At 43.9% G+C, this 22,631-nt stretch overlaps 1 protein-coding gene across 1 annotated transcript; it reads left to right on the top strand.

The window, feature by feature from the left end:
- The first annotated feature begins 16,549 nt into the window (after positions 1-16,549).
- Positions 16,550-20,370, top strand: LOC143989264 (taste receptor type 2 member 7-like). Its single transcript, XM_077489336.1, has one exon. It carries the CDS (start codon positions 16,808-16,810, stop codon positions 17,738-17,740), a length of 933 nt encoding a protein of 310 aa, XP_077345462.1. The 5' UTR covers positions 16,550-16,807; the 3' UTR covers positions 17,741-20,370.
- Positions 20,371-22,631: the final 2,261 nt, after the last annotated feature.

Genomic DNA, 22,631 nt, shown 5'->3' with positions numbered 1-22,631 from the left:
CACAGTATATAGGGTGCAGTGGTATGCAGAGCATGTAATATACAGCACAGTATATAGGGTGCAGTGGTGTGAAGCGTATGTAATATACAGCACAGTATATAGGGTGCGGTGGTATAGAGTATGTAATATACAGGTAACAACAATGTCTGGGGAATGCCCAGGGAAAAACCAAAGCCTACTTACCACCAGCTCGCAGACAACCAATAAACCTGTCTAACAATATGCGTTAAAAACAGGGGTTTAGTCCGCACGCATTTGCAAACGCATGCGAGAGCCACGTCAAGGCACCCTGGTATCTGTGGTCCTAACACTAACATATAAGTGTCCCCACAGTGGAGGCACATGCATTCTAATGGATAGATGAGAGCAGGTGGACTGAAGGGGAGCCACCCCTTCTTAAAGGTACAGGAGCACACCAAACACCCAGCAAGAGCATAATGGCTGCAAAGGTGTTGGTGCACTGCTGGACCAATGCAAACACTACCGTGTTATCAAGAACTTGCCCACCGCCCTCATCTATAGCCTAATACCAGGGTGCCTTGACGTGGCTCTGTGGCTCACGCATGCGTTTGCAAATGCGTGCGGACTAAACCCCTGTTTTTAACGCATACTGTTAGACAGGTTAATTTGGTTGTCTGCGAGCTGGTGGTAAGTAGGCTTTGGTTTTTCCCTGGGCATTCCCCAGACATTGTTGTTACCTATGTAATACACAGCATAGTATATAGGCTGCAGTGGTATGCAGAGTATGTAATGTATATCACAGTATATAGGGTGCAGTGGTATGTAGAGCATGTAATATACAGCGCAGTATATAGGGTGCAGTGGTATAGAGTATGTAATATACAGCACAGTATATAGGGTGCAGTGGTATAGAGTATGTAATATACAGCACAGTATATAGGGTGCAGAGTATGCAATATATAGCACAGTATATAGGATGCAGAGCATGTAATATACAGCACGGTATATAGGGTACAGGGGTATGCAGAGCATGTAATATACAGCGCAGTTTATAGGGTGCAGTGGTATAGAGTATGTAATATACAGCACAGTCTGTAGGGTGCAGTGGTGTGCAGAGTATGTAATATACAGCACAGTATATAGGGTGCACTGGTGTGCAGAGTATGTAATATACAGCACAGTATATAGGGTGCCGTGGTGTGCAGAGTATGTAATATACCGCACAGTATATAGGGTGCAGTGGTAGGCAGAGTATGTAATATACAGCACAGTATATAGCGTGCAGTGGTATATAGATTATGTAATATACAGCACAGTATATAGGGTTCAGTGGTATGCAGAGCATGTAATATATAGCACAGAATATAGGGTGCGGTGGTATAGCGTATGTAATATACAGCACAGTATAAAGGGTGCAGTGGTGTGCAGAGTACGTAATATAAAGCACAGTATATAGGATGCAGTGGTATGCAGAGCATGTAATATACAGCACAGTATATAGGGTGCAGTAGTGTGCAGAGTATGTAATATATAGCACAGTATATAGGGTGCGGTGGTATAGCGTATGTAATATACAGCACAGTATATAGGCTGCAGTGGTGTGCAGAGTACGCAATATAAAGCACAGTATATACTGTAGTGTGCAGTGGTGTGTAGAGTATGTAATATATAGCACAGTATATGGGGTGCAGTGGTATACAGAGTATGTAATATACAGAACAGTATATAGGGTGTGGTGGTATATTCTCACTGAATACTACACTTCCCTCTACACAAAGAACACGACAGACTCTTCCACTGCGGAATCTATCTTAGCTAGAGCTTCCCTCCCCCTACTTGACGCGGCCCAACTGGAGTTGCTGAACGCTCCGATAACTTTAAAAGACATTCAAGCGGCGATTGCGGCCCTGCCAACTCTGAAAGCGCCAGGAATGGACGGGTACACCACAGAATTTTACAAACTGACTACTGATATTATTCCCAGCACGCTGACTCGAGTATTTAACACAATGTGGGAAGGGGGTACTTATCTACCGTCGGACTCACAAGCATACATCAAATTATTGCCAAAAAAAGGAAAAGATTTGCTTCACCCAGGTTCGTACATGCCGATATCCCTAATTAATGTTGATGCCAAAATTTTGTCAAAAATAATTGCATCGCGTTTGGCTATAAGCCTTCCCTCACTACTTCACCCAGCTCAATCGGGATTTGTCACGCGGCGGTCGGCAACTCTGGGCATTCGCAAAGTGTTGATAGCCCTGGAATATGCAAAGGCAAACCCCGACCGAGATATTGCGATCATTTCATTGGGCGCCGAGAAGGCTTTTGACAACATAAGCTTCTCGTGGCTATTCAAGGTACTCACCAAATTCAGATTCACGGACCCATTCAAATGTATGATTCCCCGATGGCACGATTGTCGACCTCAGACTTCATCTCCAACACGATACCTCTCCAAAAGGGGACCAGGCAGGGGTGTCCTCTCTCACCCCTGCTATTCAATCTAGCAATTGAACCGCTTTCCAGAATACTCGACTCCCCAGCAGGTATTAGTGGTGTCACCATAGGAAACCAAATCATGCGCTCTGCCCTATTCGCGGATTATATTCTATTGTTCTCATCTAACCCTACTGCTGACTTTAATAGCCTACAGGAACTCCTAACGGCCTTTCGACTCTGCTCAGGTTTCAGAATTAATTATAATAAAAGCGAGATTCTAACCCTAAACCCCTGCCTTGCCTCCAAATGGAAAACATCTTCACCCTTTGCGATGGCAACCCAGCACATTACCTATTTGGGAATTCATATTGGTCGAGATCCCTCCTCTGTGTACACCCTGAATTTCCCACCAATAATCACCAAAATTGTAAAGGAGTTGGAGGCTTGGGCAACCCTTCCCCTGTCACTCTTTGGGAGATGCCACCTATTTAAGATGGTATACTTTGCAAGGCTGCTTTACCCATTAAAGACTATACCACTCTTATTGAAACATAGTGATATACAAAGGTTACATACTTCACTCACCACCTTTCTGTGGTCTGGTAAAAAAACACGAATAGCCCTCCAGAAGTTATGTTTACTGAAAATAGAGGGAGGAGCAGGGTTGCCCAATCTACATTTTTACAATATTTCATGTTTACTCAGACAGGGGCTAGATTGGCTGTCGGGAAATTCCTGTTATTCAAATCATGACCTAGAGAAGGCTCTGGTATACCCATATACCCTCTCAGCAGTCCTACATGCCTCAATTAGAAGCCTTCCTTTTCACCTAAAAACCAGTATCCTCATTAAAGACACAGTGATCGCCTGGAGGGAGACGAGGAAACTACTAGGTTTACCCTCGAATATCTCAAGGCACCTTCAGATCCAGGGAAACCCCACGTTTATACCATCCACCACGTACAAAGCATACAAAACGTGGGGATTGCTCGGACTTAATAAAGTGGAGTCACTATTTAGAAACGCCTCAGGGCAGTTCAAATTGTTTCACGAACTGGCTCAGGAGTACTCCATACCCCCGACCCACCTATTTCACCACCATCAAGTGGTTAGTTTTTTGAAGACATGCTATGGACCCAGAACTGATCCACTTCAAAAATCCTACCTGGACTCCATGATTCAAAACAACACCTACTGAATGAATGAATGAATGAATGAATGAAATACTTGTATAGCGCACAATGCGAACTGAATCGCCTCTATGCTATACTCGCAGTTGATCGAGCACCAAGCTACCAAATATCATCTCCTGCCTTTTCGTAAGTGGTCCTTTCTACTCAGCGATAGTAACCTTTCGGAAAAAAATATTCAAGGCCATAAACAAATCTCGAAAATCATTACGACGGAAACTTGGAGGGGAACCCACTTCAAAATAATCCATAGGGCATACCTTCCTTTTCGCATGAGTGGATCCGACCGCTCACAAGCACAATGCTCTTGGTGCTCTTCTCATCGCCCTACCTTACTTCACCGTCTTTGGGACTGCCCAGTGATCACTAAATTCTGGGAAACGGTACTCAAATACATTACTCAAGTCGACAGCAATGTAAAGCTTACCAAAGACCCAATTTTATGCTTATTCGGGTACTACTTCCAACACGAAGGATCACTGGCAACAAACTAATCAACTCCGACCCAATGGACTCATCTATGCCTCCTGGCAGCCCGAAGGATGGTCATGTTCCACTGGATCGACAAAAATCCACCTTCTCTACGCTCAGTGAAACTTACTCTGCAGTCACTGTTTCAACTTGAAAGACTGGATACAATCCTATCGAATTTCCGATCAAACACACGATTTTTTACCAGACAGAGAAAATTTATTGAATATACCTATGATACCAAGGAGATTTCAATGATACTCTACCCATTTAGATACACTGACAGGTACCTGAAACGCTCAATCACGAACTCCTTGGGAAAACTTGCCATACAAGACCACTCCAACCCTGATCAGCCGGTTATATGAGGTATACCTGGGCAATGTATGTGAAACATGCCAGCCACCTATTCTCTACCCCTTCATTCTATTGCATATGTCTATATCAAGAACATTTTTGTTCTATTGTGCCTTTATCTATGGCTCTATCACATGAGCAGGTCACAAGTAATACCAATCGTAGCACGGTTCAAACAGTTCAAGATTCCTTGCCCTTATCCCTACCCCCCCCCCCCCCCCTTTTTTTTTCCTTTTCCCTTACCCTGGCAGTATCAGAGTAAAATGTACAACATTTATGTTAATTCAAAATTGTTCACACCTGGAAGGAAAATATCTCCCCTTTCCAATGTTTCCTTTTTGAATCCTGTTGATTATATAGGTTTATGGCTATTTTCCTTGGTTTGCTTTGTATTGTTTTTATCAAAGACTCTGTACTGTATTGTATACGGTAAAAATTCCAATAAAAATTGATTTAAAAAAAAAATAAAAATAAAGAAATGCTTGAAATATAGCACTCTGTGTGTAACATATCAATATAAAACATACAAGTTTCACTTTTTGAATTGAATTACTGAAATAAATTACCTTTTGGATGATATTCTAATTTTATGAGATGCACCTGTATTTGTTACGTGTTTGGCAAAAAGTTAGGGCATATTTTGTGAGCACAGGGAACATGGACTATGTGTGTGGTGTATGGTTTAAGTATATGCAGACTCTAATAAGCCACAACCAATATGCAGAGTATTTTAACCATGCCCATTTTTCCATTATGGCGCTGCTAGCCTATGTGCTCTGAAGGACCTCATCTCACACTCTCACATGTCCCAAGGTCGGGTGGTATGAGCGAGGGAGACTTTGAAAATGATTGCTACTTCCTGCAGCAGATTGAAGACATTCTCTAAATCCCATAAGGCAGACTTTGAGAGACAGTATCCAGGGGACAGCCTTTTACTAAATGTTCAAGGGAGATTTTGTACAGTAAAATATTCTAACTAACCATAATCCATAATCCATAACTAAAGGCATCCCAAAGTACAGGGCGCTGCCAGAACCTCTGATCTCTGTTGCCTTCATAAAAATCTGCAACACCCAACACGTCCAGCAGTGTTGGATTTCTGGTCCCCCTCTGCACCCTTTGGTTCCTTCTCCCAACCCCAAAAGTCACTACAGGGCATAGTAGTGGTCTAGAGTCCGGAGGAAGAAACCATAGTGCACAGTGGGGGACCAGACATCCTGGAAGTGTGGCAGATGGTAAGGATGTGTTAATCATCAGCACTCACCAAGGCAATGGAAATTGGTGGTGCAATCGGCCAGAATGGTAAGAACTGACCCTTGACATTGTAATACTTTTCTCTGTTCTGGGTTTCACAGGCTGCTTGTTTTATTGCTCTCCCCTGCCTTCTGGAACATAGGAGTGGAGCAAGGCAAGGGGCAGCATGTTTTTTTATTGTGCTGCAGCCAATCACTGGTGAGGTGTACCCAGAAGGTGGTTGAGAAGCACATAAGTAGTCTGCACGGTACAACAGCAGTATCTTCCTGTTCAAGGGATTACACTTGTTAAGGTGGGGAGTAGGGGGGCTAGCCCCTACCTCCAGCCATCCTTCTGTTTGAAGTTGTGCTTTTCATTGGGGCTCTCGTGTGTGGCAGAGCCGGGGAAACTACATTTGAGAGGGTATCGGACACCCAGAGCTTCACCTAAGGATTCAGTCACACAGTTTCACTGGAAGGCACCTGGAGGAAGCTGAATGGGCATAACTGCTCCCCTGGTCTTTAGTCTTGTGGAAAGACGTTTAGCTAAGTAGTTCCTCTCCTGAGAGGAACATACATTAATCTCCTTCAGTTTTTCATGGAAGGAATGAGCTTTAAAGCTAGGTAAAGTAGTTCCCCTCCTGAGGAGTACATACCTCTGGCCTCTACTAGTCTCTCATTGGAAGATTGTGTTCTGAACAGAGCAGAAGAAGCATTCTTAAACATTTACAATATAAAGTGTGGTCTTGTTTCCATAGTGGTCTTGGGGCAGTGGCGTAACTAGAACCTTCTAGTTTCTGGTGCAAGAAACCCCTGCGAGGGCCCTTCCCTCTGAGCCCAGAGGCGATCTCTTAATTTTCCTCCTGCAGCCACTGAATGCCTATGGGAGGGAGAGGCTGAGACGTGGACATTCAGCGGCTCCTGTCGCTCCTATCAGGGTTTACAGGAGGGCCATGCTGGCCCCCTAGAGCATTGGGGCCAGGTCGCATTTGGGACCCCTGTAGGTACACCACTGTCTTAACCACTTGAGATCCGCGCTATAGGCTACAGCGCGGACCTCCTTTGCCGGGACTACGTCTGCGCGCCCCCTGAGGGGCACGCGCGGCGCACTCTGTGATCGGCGAGTCTATGCGACTCGCCTGATCACTGATCCGAGCAAGGGGTCGATCCCGACCCCTTATCACGTGATCAGCTGTCAGCCAATGACAGCTGATCATGTGATGCAACGGAGCCGGTAAACGGCTATTATTCCTCCTCGCGCTGACAGCGCGAGGAGAAAAAAAAAGAGCCAATCACCGGCGGCCGTGATCGGGACATCAGTCCAGATCCCGGCCAGCCCTGCCAGTGCCCACCTGCCCCCTGCCAGTGCCCACCTGCCCCCTGCCAGTGCCACCTTAATAAAACATAAGTGCCCCCGTCAGTGCCACCCAGCAGTGCCCACAGTGCCACCCAGCAGTGCCACCCACAGTGCCCACAATCTGCCTCAACATGGGTGCTGCACCCCAGTGCCACATATCCGTGCCCATCAGTGTCATCTACCAGTGCCCATCAGTGCCCAGCAGTGCCGCCCATCAGTGCCCAGCAGTGCCACCTATCAGTGCCCATCAGTCCCATCTATCAGTGGTACCTATCAGTGCCCCTTAGTGCCACCCATCCGTGCCACTCATCCGTGCCACCCATCCGTGCCCATCTTTGCCCACCAGTGCTGCCTTATCTGTGCCCATCAGTACTGCCTTATCTGTGCCTATCGGTGCCACCTTATCTGTGCCTATTAGTGCCGCCTTAACTATGCCTATCAGTGCCCACCAGTGCAGCCTATCAGTGCCGCCTCATCAGCGCACTTCAATGAAGGAGAAAAATGACCTGTTTGCAAAATTTTATAACAAACTATTAACCACTTTCAGACCGGACCAATTTGCTGGTCAAAGACCAGACCACTTTTTGCGATTCGGCACTGCGTCACTTTAACTGACAATTGCGCGGTCGTGCGACGTGGCTCCCAAACAAAATTGACGTCCTTTTTTTCCCACAAATAGAGCTTTCTTTTGGTGGTATTTGATCACCCCTGCGGTTTTTATTTTTTGCGCTATAAACAAAAATAGAGCGACAATTTTGAAAAAAACGCATTATTTTTTACTTTTTGTTATAATAAATATCCCCCAAAAATATATAAAAAAACATTTTTTTCCCTCAGTTTAGGCCGATACGTATTCTTCTACATATTTTTGGTAAAAAAATCGCAATAAGCGATTATTGATTGGTTTGCGCAAAAGTTATAGCGTTTACAAAATAGGGATAGTTTTATAGCATTTTTATTAATAATTTTTTTTTTTTTTACTAGTAATGGCGGCGATCAGCGATTTTTATTGTGACTGCGACATTGTGGGGGACCCATCGGACATTTTTGACACATTTTTGGGACCATTGTCATTTATACAGTAATCACTGCTATATAAATGTAGTGATTCCTGTGTAAATGACACTGGCAGTGAAAGGGTTAACCAGTGGGTGGCAGTGTAGGGGTTAAGTGTTCCTAGGGGAGTGTTACTAACTGTGGGGGGGTTGGGCTTTCATTTAGTGTACACTGATCTCTGCTCCAATCACATGGAGCAGAGATCAGCGTCACTAGTTGCTAGGCAGAATAGACAAATGTTGTTTACACAGCATTTGCTCTATTCGGCCGCTCCGTGAGACGATCGCGGGGATGCCCGCGGCGATCGAGTCCGCGGGTCCCGCGACCGGACTCACGGGGGTCCCGACCAGCGCGGGAGCGCGCCGCTGGCGGCGCGGTCCCGATGGCAGGGCGGCATCGAATATTGGACGTACCTGTACGCCAATATGCCTGCCCGTGCCATTCTGTCGACGTACATCGTCGTGCGCTGGTCGGGAAGTGGTTAAACATGATTTTTTATTTTTTTTTGCATCTTTTTTTGTTTGTTTAGCAAAAAATAAAACTCCGAGCTGTAATTAAATACCACCAAAAGAAAGCTCTATTTGTGGGAAAAAAATGATAAAAATTTCATTTGGGTACAGTGTTGTATGCCCGCGCAATTGTCATTCAAATTGCATCAGCGCTGAAAGCTGAAAATTGGTCTGGGACTGAGGAGGGCTTAAGTGCCCAGTAAGCAAGTGGTTAAAGGAATCCCATACTACCCTACATCCCCTTTTGGGGGTAGCACTACAGCAGAATGACAAAAAGAACCCTTTCATTTACCGTATTTATCGGCGTATAACACGCACTTTTTTCCCCTTAAAAGCAGGGGAAAATCGTGGGTGCGTGTCATATGCGGATCCCCCGAAATTCTGAGCCTCTGGGCAGCTTTCAGCCGCCTTCGGCTCTTCAAGGCGACTTTCGGCCGCCTTCGGCTCTTCTCGGCAGCTTTCGGCCGCCTTCGGCCGTTCTCGGAAGCTTTCGGCCGCCTTTGGCTCTTCTCGGCAGCTTTCGGCCGCCTTCGGCCGTTCTCGGAAGCTTTCGGCCGCCTTCGGCTCTTCTCGGCGGCCGAAAGCTTCCGAGAACGGCCGAAGGCGGCCGAAAGCTGCCGAGAAGTGCCGGAGGCTGCCGGAGGCTGCCGGAGGCCCGCCGAGAACTACCGCACGCCGCCGAGATACACATCCGGCTCTGTATCTCGGCGGCGGCATTTTTAAAAAATAAAATAGACACGGCTGCAATGGGGGACAAGACTGCAATGGGGAACAAGACTGCATAAGGCTGCAATGGGGGACAAGACTGCACTGGTGGACAAGGCTGCACTGGTGGACAAGGCTGCATAAGGCTGCAATGGTGGACAAGGCTGCATAAGACTGCAATGGTGGACAAGGCTGCAATGGTGGACAAGGCTGCATAAGGCTGCAATGGGGGACAAGACTGCACTGGTGGACAAGGCTGCATAAGGCTGCAATGGTGGACAAGGCTGCATAAGGCTGCAATGGTGGACAAGGCTGCAATGGTGGACAAGGCTGCAATGGTGGACAAGGCTGCATAAGACTGCAATGGTGGACAAGGCTGCAATGGTGGACAAGGCTGCAGATGACACTGATGGGCATATAAATGTAAGTTGTTTTTTTCCCTTAAACTTCCCTCCTAAAAGTTTTTTTCCTTAAAATTCCCTCCTAAACTTGGGGTGCGTGTTATATGCCGGCGCGTGTTATACACCGATAAATACGGTACCTTGTTACTGTATTCATGCAGACTTGTAACGTTCCTGATAGGTCTCCTTTAAACAACACATGTATGGTATATTCATGAAAACAACAATGGATTTCTACACATTTCACATCTGTAGTACGGTAATTGAAAGGAGTTTTAGCATATAATCAAAATGTATAAATTAATTCAGTCTGGCCAAACTTGACATGCAGTCTTTCATTTTTTTCTTTCCAGCACCTGCTTAATGCATTGGGAACAAACAACTTGTTATGAAAGCCACACTAGACTCTGGAGTGTCTTTGAGGCAAATTTAGGTTTTTGCATTGCAAGTCAGCCAGATACAGCAAATGTACGACAAGCTTAGTTTGTATATGAAACGAGAGAGGTTTGTAACCACAATCTGTGATCAGCATACATTGCACGGTTCTCTGCCATGATTTGCTTGTGTCCCTGCTACAAAGAAAACAACTTAGCAAACAGCATAAATCCAAAGTTGTAGCAAAGGAGGCTTAAATATGCAAATTACACATATCTATTTATAGTGGAAGTGTTAAAGCAGACCTGTACACAAAAGTTAACATAAAGCTATGTTAAAGTGGATGTAAATCTGAATTTTTTCATTTTTTTTTCATTTTGTCTGGCACAATATATAGTATGGGATTTCAGTGCCCAGTCTTGCCACAAAGAGTTTATCCAGTTCTGAGCAATTCTCATATCTATTTTCAGTGAAATAAAAAGGAACAAACTGTTAAATCTTTGTCCGTTCTTCCCCCTTGCAATGATTGACAGGTGATTTACATATCTCATGCACTAGCCTAAGACATGGGAACAAAGGGGCGCCAGACTGAGTGCAGTATAAATCATATATTTAATAAAAAAACAAGTAGTAACTCATGATTTATGATTTATACTGCACTCAGTCTGGTGCCCCTATGTTCCCATTTCTACACAGAGCTCATCGCTTCACTCTTAGCCCTTGTACACACGGTCGGAGAATCCGACGGACTGTGTCCTATCGGACCGTGTTGTCGGATAATCCGACTGTGTGTGGTATGCATCGGACTGTTTCCGTCGGAATATCCGTCGGACCAAATTTTCCAACTTGTTGGAAATATTTTCCGACAAACTGCTCCGATAGGACATACTCCGATCATGTGTAGAGAATTCTGATCGGACAAAGTGCCACGCATGCTCAGATCAAATTCCTACATCAAAGCTATTGGCTACTAGCCTGAACGTAGTCCCATCTTAACGAAATTACATCATCGCGTTCTGAAAGATCGGATTTTTCAACAACTTTGTCCGACCGTGTGTATGCAACAGTTTCGGACACAATCCGATGGACAAAATCCTATGGATTTGGTTGGCAGAATGTCCGACCGTGTGTACGGGGGCTTAGGGAGCTGCCTCCAGGTGCTAATCACACAAGATCTCGGATCATTTATGGACATTATGTTTTAAACAAATGTTTTAATATTATGTGTGCTTATTCACACACATTTTATGTATACCTATATTCCAGTTGCTATATGATTTTATGTTATCACCATATCTAGCACCGCTGCTCACCCCTGTTTTTACTAGCCTAAGACATGCATTCTTTTTTAATTCCCATCCCCACTCCTTTTTTCAGCAGCTCTGCAAGGATTGGCTGTTCCACACCTCAGCATGATTTGGCATGCTGATGTCGTGTGGGGACTTTTCTGGGTTTTGACTGTATGTTAGTGATCATAGCAGAAGTTGAATGTAAGAAATACACAGGAGAAAATGCATGTTGATAAGGGGAGTGTAGAGGTGGAGGGGGGGAGTCTACTGACATCATGACTCCACCCACTGAGCCCTGGAAAACAGACCCACCCCCAAAATCTGCAATTTTTTCGGGTCTCATAGCAGAGGAGAGACATTTGACAGATAAGTATACATGCAGGAGGCATGTATATCCTTCTAGATAGCCAATATTGCAGTCATTTAGAAAGGATGAGAGTGGGTTTACATCTACTTTAAATCTCTTTCTGGAATACATAAATAAAATATATGTTCTAAAAACTGAAATATATTATATGACCAAAAAGGAACACCTGACTATAGCACCTACATGAGTCTGAACATCCCATTCCATAACAAGGTGTAACACCCTCCTAGTTTATAGTAGGCTACTAGGACAATTTAGTTAGGGGTTGATTGCTTAGGGCTGCTCAGCGTTTCACAGCCTGCTGTTCTGCTACTCCCCCGTCTTCTAGAGGCTTCTAGAAGGATAGTGGGAGGTAGAGTAGAACAGGCAGCCTGAATATTTATGGGACTCCAACCAATCCATGAGGGGGTGTGCCCAGAAGGTTATAAACCTATAATAGTTTGAGGCCTGTGTAGCAGTGCAGGGTTTCTGGGTTTTCAGAAATCATGAATCAGACTGAGACAGAAGTAAAGTTAAATCACACTTGCCTAATAATAAAAGTAAATAGAACAAACATAGTCAAAACAGCCAAAGTTTGGTAACCAGAATGGATAGTCAGACAAGCCAGGAAGTCAGGAAGCCAGAGATCAGTGTAGTGGAGCAGCAAGCAGGATCTGGAGCCAGAAGAAATGTCAGACAAGCAAGTTTTTAACAGGAATGCAGGATATAGTCTCTGTGATGTTGACCAAGGTGAAGGCAGAGATCATCTGGGCTGGGCGGCTTAAGTAGGCAGGACTGACGAGCAGGATATCCTCAACAGGTGAATCACTGTAGAAAGAGAGGAGCTGGCAATTAGCTGACAGCTGAAGATCCTTTGTTCAGGGATTGAACTGGGCCAAGAGGAGGCTCACTTGAGAGAGTCAGGAGAAAGTTGGTGGGAAGAAGTCCAGTTGTGCTGCGGTTGTGTGAGTCTACATCTCCCTTAATTGGAAGAGCCTGTGGACATTGACAGGAAGCAACCAGTGATCCTGTGGCGAAGCAACCCCCTATGCTGAGAAGAACTGACAGTGTGTAGCTTTTAACCTCCTGAGGGAATACAATTCGTTATCAGTATTGGGAATCCTGTGGGACAATCAAGGGCAACCAGCATAGTATAAAGCACAGCCAGAAGTTGAGGTGTCCTCAAGTTGTTCCAGTTACAGTTTACCAGGGATATCCCATGCTCCCTATCCCCACCAAGTTCCTGTTCCAATAAAAACCCTAAAAAGAACCCCGAATAAATACTGTGTGTGCTACAAAGGGGGAAATGGGGCCCAATTCAACAGTGGCTCTTTAGGGGATGTGCTACAATGGTGTTGTATCCCCCTCCCTTTTTGTGAATACCACTCTTCTGGCAAGGGTTTCCACAAAATTTTGGAGTATGTCTGTGGGATTTTGTGTCTATTCAGCCAAAAGAACATCTGAGAGGTCAGGTTCTGATTTCAAATAAAAAGACCCGGCTCACAATTGGCATTCTAAATTATACCAAAGGTGTTGGATGAGAAGAATTGGCTCACCATTGCTTTTCCAATTTATCCCAAAGGTGTTCAGTAGGGCTCTGTTCAGGACACTGGAGTTCCTCCACTCTAAAGTCATAAAACTTTTTCTTTATGAAGCTGGCTTTATGCACACGGGTCCAGTCATGGTGTAACAGAAATTGGCCTTCCCAAAATTGTTGCTGCAAGGTTGTAAGCATAATTTATTTGTTACCCGAAGTTCAGCTTTAACGCTATCTTATGTTAACATTTGCCTATATTCTGAAGTCTCCCAACAGAGAGTGTGTGATTAATAAAGTACAAGTTCCCAGAGCACATCCCTGTGCCTGCGTGGGTTTCCTCCGGCTGCTCCAGTTTCTTCCGACATTCCAAAGACATGCTGGCAGGTAATTGGCTCGTATCTAAATTGGCACCTGTATATGTGTTGTAATGGAAATTTGTAGGTTCTGTATATAATTGTATTCTATTTTATATGTATTGCACACTGCCCTCACTGTGCACACGGCACTAATAATGTTTTCAGTACATGTTTTGCATTCTTTCGAGTCCTGGTTAGACTTAGCCTGCCTATGTAACGCCCCTTGTTACCATAAACGTACAATTGTAATATTAATGTGATACTTACGTAATCATGTGTATAAAAACCTTCAAATGTGTCATAATAAAGGAAAACGGTTATTTGGAAAGATGCTGAGCGTATCTTTTGTGTCTGTTCCCTACTGCAGTAGTTATTATTCATTTGGAACCACTAATTAATATGAGGATAGGAGTTGCCTATCTATAAAATATCTATGTCAGTGTGAATGTGAGTTGGGGATCATAGATTGTAAGCTCCTTGAGGGCAGGGACTGATGAATGTACAATATATTATGTAAAGCGCTGCAAATTGTTGGTGCTATATTAGTACCTGACACAATGAAATAAATAAATGGACTTTATGGACCTTACTTTGTGCACTGGTTCTCAGTTATGTTGGAACAGGAAGGAGCCACCCCCCAAACTGTTCCCACAAAGTTGGAAGCATGAAATTATCCAAAATGTCTTGGTGTGCTGACACCTCAAGAATTCCCTTCACTGGAACCAACGAGCCAAGCCCAACACCTGAAAAACAACCCCACACCATAATCCCCCCTCCACCAAATGATTTGGATCAGTGCACAAAACCAGGTCCATAAAGACATGGATGAGTGAGTCCTGACCTCAACCCAATAGAACACTTTTTGGACAAATTAGAGCTGAGACTGCGAGCCAGACATTCTCATCCAACCTCAGTGCCAAACCTCACAAATGCCCTTCTGGAAGAATGATAAAAAAATTCCCAAAGAAACACTCCTAAACCTTGTGGACAGCCTTTCCAGCAGAGTTGTAGCTGTTATAGCTGCAAAGGGTGGGCCAACGAAAACATTGAACCCTAAGGACTAAGACTGGGATGCCATTAAAGTTCATGTGCGTGTAAAGGCAGGTGTCCCAAAACTTTTGGTAATATAGTGTATATAGATTATTGTTACCTAAAATGGCACAGTTTTTGAGGAAGACCATCACAAATCTAATAGCGTACCCAAATTAGACTGACATCTCCAACATTTATCAGACCTCTGGGGAAATATATTTTACAGCCTAATAGGGTACTGATACAGTCTAGATAACAACTTAAAATTCCTCTCTTGTATCCTGCTTGCAATGGTCATCTTATGAATCATAATAAAGGCTTTAGTAGCCTCAACTCGCGAAATGGACACTGTAGTTCTTTTTCTGTTCTGTAATATAATTTGGTAAACTGGGAATTACATGGAGATAATAAGGTTGCATAGAATGCTGGAGGGTCTATTGATGCTGGCTACTTGGGGATCTAATGTCTTGGGGTGGGGGTCTTATGTTGCTGAGGGTGATCTTTTGTTGGGGGAGGCAATTTTTTGGGCTGCTGGGGGGTCTATTGATGTTGGCTGTTGGGGGATCTATTTTTGCTGATGGGGTCTGCTATTGATGATTGTGGGGGGTTTATTGTTACTTGGTTGGGGTCATTTGTTGTGGGGCGGGGGACTACTGTTGCTGTGGAAGGTCTATTTTTGTGGGCTGTAGGGGATCTATTTTTTTTTGCCTTACTTATTATTAACAAATTCCATACAAATTACTTAGCACCACAAAATGATATTGTCAGGTCACCTTGAGGCGAGGTGACAGATGCACACCGTAGGGATCAGGAGTGCACCGCAAGGTTGTGGACCCTACGGCTGACTGCTGCGGACGGGAGACAGATCGCACTGGGGTTAGAGCGTAAGATTCCCTGGGGCGCAGAGTCTAAGAGCCAGCAGGTGTTCACCAGCGCCTCGAGTGGTGAGGATGGACTTGGCTGCAACTGACTCCAGGTCGCGACCCCCCGGGGTCCCCCAGCTCACAGCCACAGTAGGCAACAGGAGAATAGGGATGATGAGGGACAAAGCCAAGGTCGGGGCCACAAGCAGACTGGAATAGTCAGGGACACGCCAAAAGGTCAGGGTCACAGGCAAACAGGGATAGTCGAAGACACGCCAAAGTCGGTAACGGAACAACAGAAGAGCACACGGCAGGTAACAGGAAGCTAAACACACAAAGGAATACACAATGGTTGATCAGCACTCTTGGCTTGCAGTGCACAGGTTAATATAAGGTTCCCTGATAGGGCCTGGGGTGGAGCCATGCTTAGAGGAGAGGTTATAAAAATCACCAGGTGGAAGTGGCTGGCCTCTTAGTCTGAACACATGAGGGGAGGTAAGCAAACAGGAAGATCACTGCATAACCATGACAGATATTTGGTTTAAGGGGTGACTTAATTGGAGATTCAAGGTTTAGTTATTGGATATTTTTTAACATATCAGTAAAATACAAAAAAAAAAGATAAAATAGCTAATTTTTCAAGTTTCTTTTTGGACATAGTTGTATTTGTTATTATCTAAGAAACCTCAATATGTCTTTTTTTTTGGCACTAAGAAAAAAAATCAAATAGCAACTTAAAAAAATGCTAAAAGCAGAACATATATTTTAGTTTTGTTGTGTATTTTTATATTTTTTAATGATTCTTAATATTTACCTGTAAAATATACCAAAGAAAAAAAAAATAAGAAAAACACAAAAAGAGAAAATTGATTGAATAAACACTTTGAAATTCTATATCCAATTCGGTTCAACTTGAATTGTAATCTCAACACTAATAATAGGCTTCCTTTAGTTCAGCTGGCCATTGTAAGAAAAGCAGTGCCGCTATTGAGATTGCAAATGAGCAATGATAGATGATATTGGGTCCGTTGGCAAATGTTAGTGGAGCGTTGCTGCTGTTTAGATTGTAAATGAGTCTTGATGGATGATATTTGACAGCCACAGGTTACCTTCACCGTAGCTCATGCAAACTAGGTATTTTGTTTAGCAAGCAATCAAACTTCAGATTTGCATCGCACTCATAAAGTAAGTTGACAATGTAACCTTCATTGTTATCTTGACCAATCAGAGTTATTTACTTGAGCCTTTATTTGTAACCAAGATAAGCCACTTATCTATTTGTTGCTAGATCACACAACATTTAGTGTAATAGCTAATGTAAGTGAGAAATGGTGGGCCTTCTCAGTGTTTTCTTCATTTCTGTTCTGTTCAGTGAATTTATCTTGGGGACGACTCTAAATGTCTTCATCGTGGTAGCCCATTGTCTGGACTGGAGGAAAACCAAACACCTGGCAAGCAGTGACAAAATTATCATGGCTCTCTGCATTTCTAGATTGTTCTTGCAGTGTTGCATCGCGCTCCTCAACTTCTTCCACACCTTTTTGTCAGAGCTATATTCAAGGCCATATTCTAATGAGATTTCTTTCGTTGTGACAATTTTTCTCAGCTTGACAAGCCTTTGGATTGCCACGCTCCTTTCTGTGTTTTATTGTGTGAAAATTACAACGTACAACTTTCCCATATTTCTCTTCTTAAAAACAAGGATCTCCAAGCTAGTCCCATGGCTGCTTTGGTTTTGCTTGCTGGCCTCTCTGGCTTCCAGCCTCCCGCTTGGCTTTTACATGTTCGCTTTGTGCTACAAAAACTCCACTGTGAACAACTCCACACAGGAAATTGTTATGAGGTCCAGAAACTTAGGCAACCAGTCTCTGATACATACCATCTGTTCTTCTGTGCCTTTTGCAATCTTTAGTGTTTCTGTCTGGCTTCTAATACACTCTCTTTGGAGACACACAAGGAAGATGCAAATGAGTGGGAGCTCTTTTCGGGGTCCAAACTTGGACACGCACATAGGAGTTTTAAAAAGTTTAATTGTCTTTTTTTTCTTGTATATTGCTTATTTTTTATGTGTAAATCTCTCTTTATTTGGATTGATGTCCATTGATTCTCCTTGGGTAATTTTTGTCTCTGTCCTTATTTCAGCTTACCCCTTCCTGCATTCGGCTATCTTAATTTTTACCAGCAACAAACTGAGAAAGACCTTCATAGATTTAGCTTGTACTTTGTTGCCACAAAGATTGTTTTCTAAAATATCCTGGTGAATGCAATAAGATATGCAGGGCCGTTTTTAAGGCAGGGCAAAAGGGGCAGTTGCCCTGGGCCCTGTCATTGTTGTGGGGCCCAAAGCAGCTGCCTCATACTTGCCAACTATCCTGGTTTAAATTCTCTTGTCCCTTGAGGTTTTGGTCCTGTGCTGTGTCCCAATATCTGAGTGTGAAGTCCTGCTACTAATGCTCTGCCCTATTGTTTACAGATGACTCACCTGCAGACCCTGTGTTTACATGTAAATGACCGGCATTCCTATGTACATAGCGGTGGCATTCATATGTAAATAGCGGCGGCCGGTGGACTTGATATGTATGTCATGCCCCCTGAGGTCATATCCACAGTAATCTCTAGCAACCAATCAACAAGCAGAAATGATGTGCCGTAACCTCTAGTAACTAATCAGTGAGCCGTAATGTGTGCTGTAACCTCTAGCAACCAGTCAGTGAGCGGTAATGATACACTGTAACCTAAGAAAACAATCAAAATAGCTGCCTGATTTGATTCTGAAAACTGATTTTGAGTCTAGCTGCTATTTGTTTTATGTCTTAGAGCAGGTGGAGAGCAAAACTGCATGGGGGGGGGGGGGGGCCCAAGAAAAGTTTTGCCCAGGGTCCAATCAGTATTAAAGACGGCCCTGAAGATATGAAATAAGCTCACCCAAAGAATACAGTGGTAGTTGTGGAATGGACAAAGAGAATTGTTTTGTAGATGTGTACTGTATGTAGATGAGCATGGCAATAAATACTTATTGTGTACGAAGCCAGGTGTTGGGCTACAACAACATGGAGAAGGCTTCACCCTCTACTGTGAAACTGGATGCCATGCTGCATTATCCCCTCCAGCCAGAAGGGGGAGAGCTATAACCAAGAACGTATATGAACTCCTATGCAGGGTGCTGAGAATAATGGGAGTTGTATTTTGAGACATCAGCCATAGAATAGGGCCAATGAACCCTTTACCTACAGTTCCAAGAGACACTAAGGAGAAGGGGGAGAGGCAAGAGAGCTTTTACTGGATTGCATGAGAAACCTCTTCTTCCTGGGGCTGTGGGAAGTGGAGAGAGCACAGCTCCCTCCAGCATACAGCTACCTGTATGCTGGCAGAGATACCTGGTGTAGAGCCACATGGGCCACAGAATCACATCTGCACTGTTGCCGCAAGGAGACAAGAACGTCCTTTCACCCTCTTCTTCCCACTGCTGATCACTAGAGGCATGCTGTGGAGAGACAGCGGGGGCCCCCTTTCATAGCGAGAGTTCACAGCCGCACCACAGAGACTGGTGAGAGGGCTCACTCCCCATTCTTCACACTGTGTGCATGGACTGACCATTAGAGGCAGGACATTGGATATATGGCACCTCTACTGCCCCCATACTGCACCTATACCTCACTAATATCACACATATACAGCATCTACTGTATACCCCATCTATCCAGCATCTATACTGCATCTTTATTACATGCTAGTTTATTAAGACTATTGGTAAGTGCACTAATGCTTCTCAAAGGGCCACAACGATAGCTGCAGGAAGAGCAAGCTGAAGGACTCCCCCGCACCTTACAATACTGTTCTTCTCACTACTCAGTCAACGAGTACCTCTGCTCAGGCCTAACAGTCAACAGTAAAGCACCTTGGCAGTATAGCCTTCTCAATGCAGTTGACTTATTGCTGTCCATTGTTGCCTTTTAGTTACTGTTTATGCTGAATGTCATCTTATGCCTAGTGCTTACTATTGATTTAATTTTCTGTCAAATTGTGTTATTACTATTGCCAATTCATACTTTATTTACTATCCATATTGTGTGACAATATACCAAGTTTGCTTTTAGAAAAGTGTACAGTGCCCGCACCATTGGCATAGTGCTATTACTGAGTACCGAGTGTGCCTTTAGTCGTTATCTGTGATATCTCTTGCTTATGCACTTAGCCTAGTGTGTCAGAGGGGTTGAAATTCTTAAAGTGATACTAAAGGGAAAAAAAAAAAAAACAACATTATAGTTACCTGCTCTGTACAATGACATTGTGATGATCCTAATTATTATCTTACTTTTCAACAACACTTGTTGGTTTCTTTTGCTTTGCAATACACTAAGTATGCAACTGGGCTTGACAATCTGTTAGTTTTCCTATTTTATGAGCACCAGGTGGCTTCAGTGTATGCATGGTGATGTGCACAGTGCACCCCGCCATATGAGCAAAACCCCCGTTTGGACAGATTGGTGCTTGACAGCTTGGCTCAGTGCATTTTCACCTTTGACAAATGTTATGCATTATGTACAATGTGAGTATACATTTAGGACCTTTCAACATGACCTATCATGTGAGATGACCTATGTACTTTTTGTATCTTCTATTGTACATATAAACATATTTATGTGATTGTATATATAGATACATGTTATCCCATTCTTCCCCTGAAGAATGAACTGTTTTCCGAAACACGTTGGGCTCTTTTGATTTTCAATGTTAGGGCTATTCAGCCATACCTAAGCAGCCTACAACATCACATCCTTGACATGTAGGGTACTTTTGACCATACCATATACCATGTATTGTACATCGATGCTTGTATGTTTAATATTGTTTTAAAAATGGTTTTGCAATAAAGTTGATAAACTTACCTTTAAAACTACTCTACTACTTTTTGTTTGGTGTAATTTGCCTATAAAGTGCCATAGGGGGTTTCCTCCTTTTGTACATTGGAGATCAGTGGAAAGAATGCTCCTTACATTGGTGATCAGTGGTAAGAATGTTCCTTACATTGGTGATCAGTGGGAGGAATGTGCCTTACATTGGTGATCAGTGGGAAGAATGTCCCTTACATTGGTGATCAGTGGGAGGAATGTGCCTTACATTGGTGATCAGTGGGAAGAATGTCCCTTACATTGGTGATCAGTGGGAGGAATGTGCCTTACATTGGTGATCAGTGGGAAGAATGTCCCTTACATTGGTGATCAGTGGGAAGAATGCTCCTTACATTGGTGATCAGTGGGAAGAATGTTCCTTACATTGGTGATCAGTGGGAAGAATGTTCCTTACATTGGTGATCAGTGGGAAGAATGTCCCTTACATTGGTGGTCAGTAGGAAGAATGTGCCTTACATTGGTGATCAGTGAGAAGAAAGAGAGGCACGGAACTAAGCCAGAGGCTGGGAGGAGGGCCGGACATGACGAAGGCTGAGGGGAAGAGCGGAAAGGGTTAAGGTAAGGAGGTGAGGTAATGGGGTGGGGCCGGAGAAAAAGAATGGAAGAGGGGCGGAGTGTTATTTAAAGGAAGGGGAGGAGCTGACACGGCAGCGCGGCGCAGAAGAGAAAAAGAGTTGCCCACCCACCCGTCCCATAATTTAAAAAAAAAAAAAAAAAAAAAAAGTGATGAGGTGTCATTGGTGTTGTGGTCGTTCTGTTGTTTGTGTTTTCTTTCTTGCAGGTTCGGTGCTGAAGGTCGTCATAGCAGCTGTAGCGGCGGTGTCTCTTGGTCTTTGATGGGGCAAAAAAAGGAAACAGATGATGGAAATGTGGGGGGGGAGCTCATAGGGATATGGCCCCTCCCCTTTTTTGGTGTATCACAGCGGAAGGGTAGGCTGGATACGGGATTTGGTGGCATTGCGGGTAGGTGGTTGTCTCCAGGCTTATAAACGGCCGGAGGCCTAGTATGGTTAAAAGGTGGTCCCGCAGTGTAATGGTAAAAGGTTATGTTTAAAAGGTGGAGCGTGGTACCGTCAAAGACCAACTGACTGGGAGTTCGTTAAAATTGCCGTTACCAAAAAGTGTTATATATATATATAGATATTTAATAAAGTTATTTAAGTTATTGGTTTGAAGAGTGTTAATAAAAGGCTGCTATGGCCAGTTATACTCCAAACTCCTGTGTGGCATGTTTATTGGGATAAGGGAAAATGTATAGAATAACGGTTATTGGGATTATATAAAGTAAAAGAAGGTTAATTACCTGGGGTAGAAAGTATGGAGAGGTATGTCCCTAATGCATTGGTCATGTCCCTTACATTGGTGATCAGTGGGAAGAATGTCCCTTACATTGGTGATCAGTGGTAAGAATGTGCCTTACATTGATGGTCAGTGGGAAGAATGTCCCTTACATTGGTGATCAGTGGGAAGAATGTCCCTTACATTGGTGATCAGTGGGAAGAATGCTCCTTACATTGGTGATCAGTGAGAAGAATGTTCCTTACATTGGTGATCAGTGGGAAGAATGTTCCTTACATTGGTGATCAGTGGGAAGAATGTCCCTTACATTGGTGATCAGTGGTAAGAATGTTCCTTACATTGGTGATCAGTGGGAAGAATGTTCCTTACATTGGTGATCAGTGGGAAGAATGTTCCTTACATTGGTGATCAGTGGGAAGAATGCTCCTTACATTGGTGATCAGTGGGAAGAATGCTCCTTACATTGGTGATCAGTGGGAAGAATGTTCCTTACATTGGTGATCAGTGGGAAGAATGTCCCTTACATTGGTGATCAGTGGGAAGAAAGTCCCTTACATTGGTGGTCAGTGGGAAGAATGTGCCTTACATTGGTGATCAGTGAGAAGAATGTCCCTTACATTGGTGATCAGTGGGAAGAATGTCCCTTACATTGGTGGTCAGTGGGAAGAATGTGCCTTACATTGGTGATCAGTGGGAAGAATGTCCCTTACATTGGTGATCAGTGGGAAGAATGCTCCTTACATTGGTGATCAGTGGGAAGAATGTTCCTTACATTGGTGATCAGTGGGAAGAATGTTCCCTATATTGGTGGTCATTGGGAGGAATGTGCCTTACATTGGTGATCAGTGGGAAGAATGTCTCTTACATTGGTGGTCAGTATGAAAATAATGTCTCTTACATTGGTAATCAGTGGAAATAATTCTCCTTACATTGGTGGTCA

Source organism: Lithobates pipiens, unplaced genomic scaffold, assembly GCF_037356315.1.
Source record: "Lithobates pipiens isolate NorthernLeopardFrog02 unplaced genomic scaffold, aLitPip1_a1.2 Scaffold_18, whole genome shotgun sequence".
In the NCBI taxonomy this organism is placed as follows: Eukaryota; Metazoa; Chordata; class Amphibia; order Anura; family Ranidae; genus Lithobates; species Lithobates pipiens.
The sequence above is the reverse complement of the archived record's forward strand: the minus strand, read 5'-3'. Positions and strand labels throughout refer to the sequence as shown.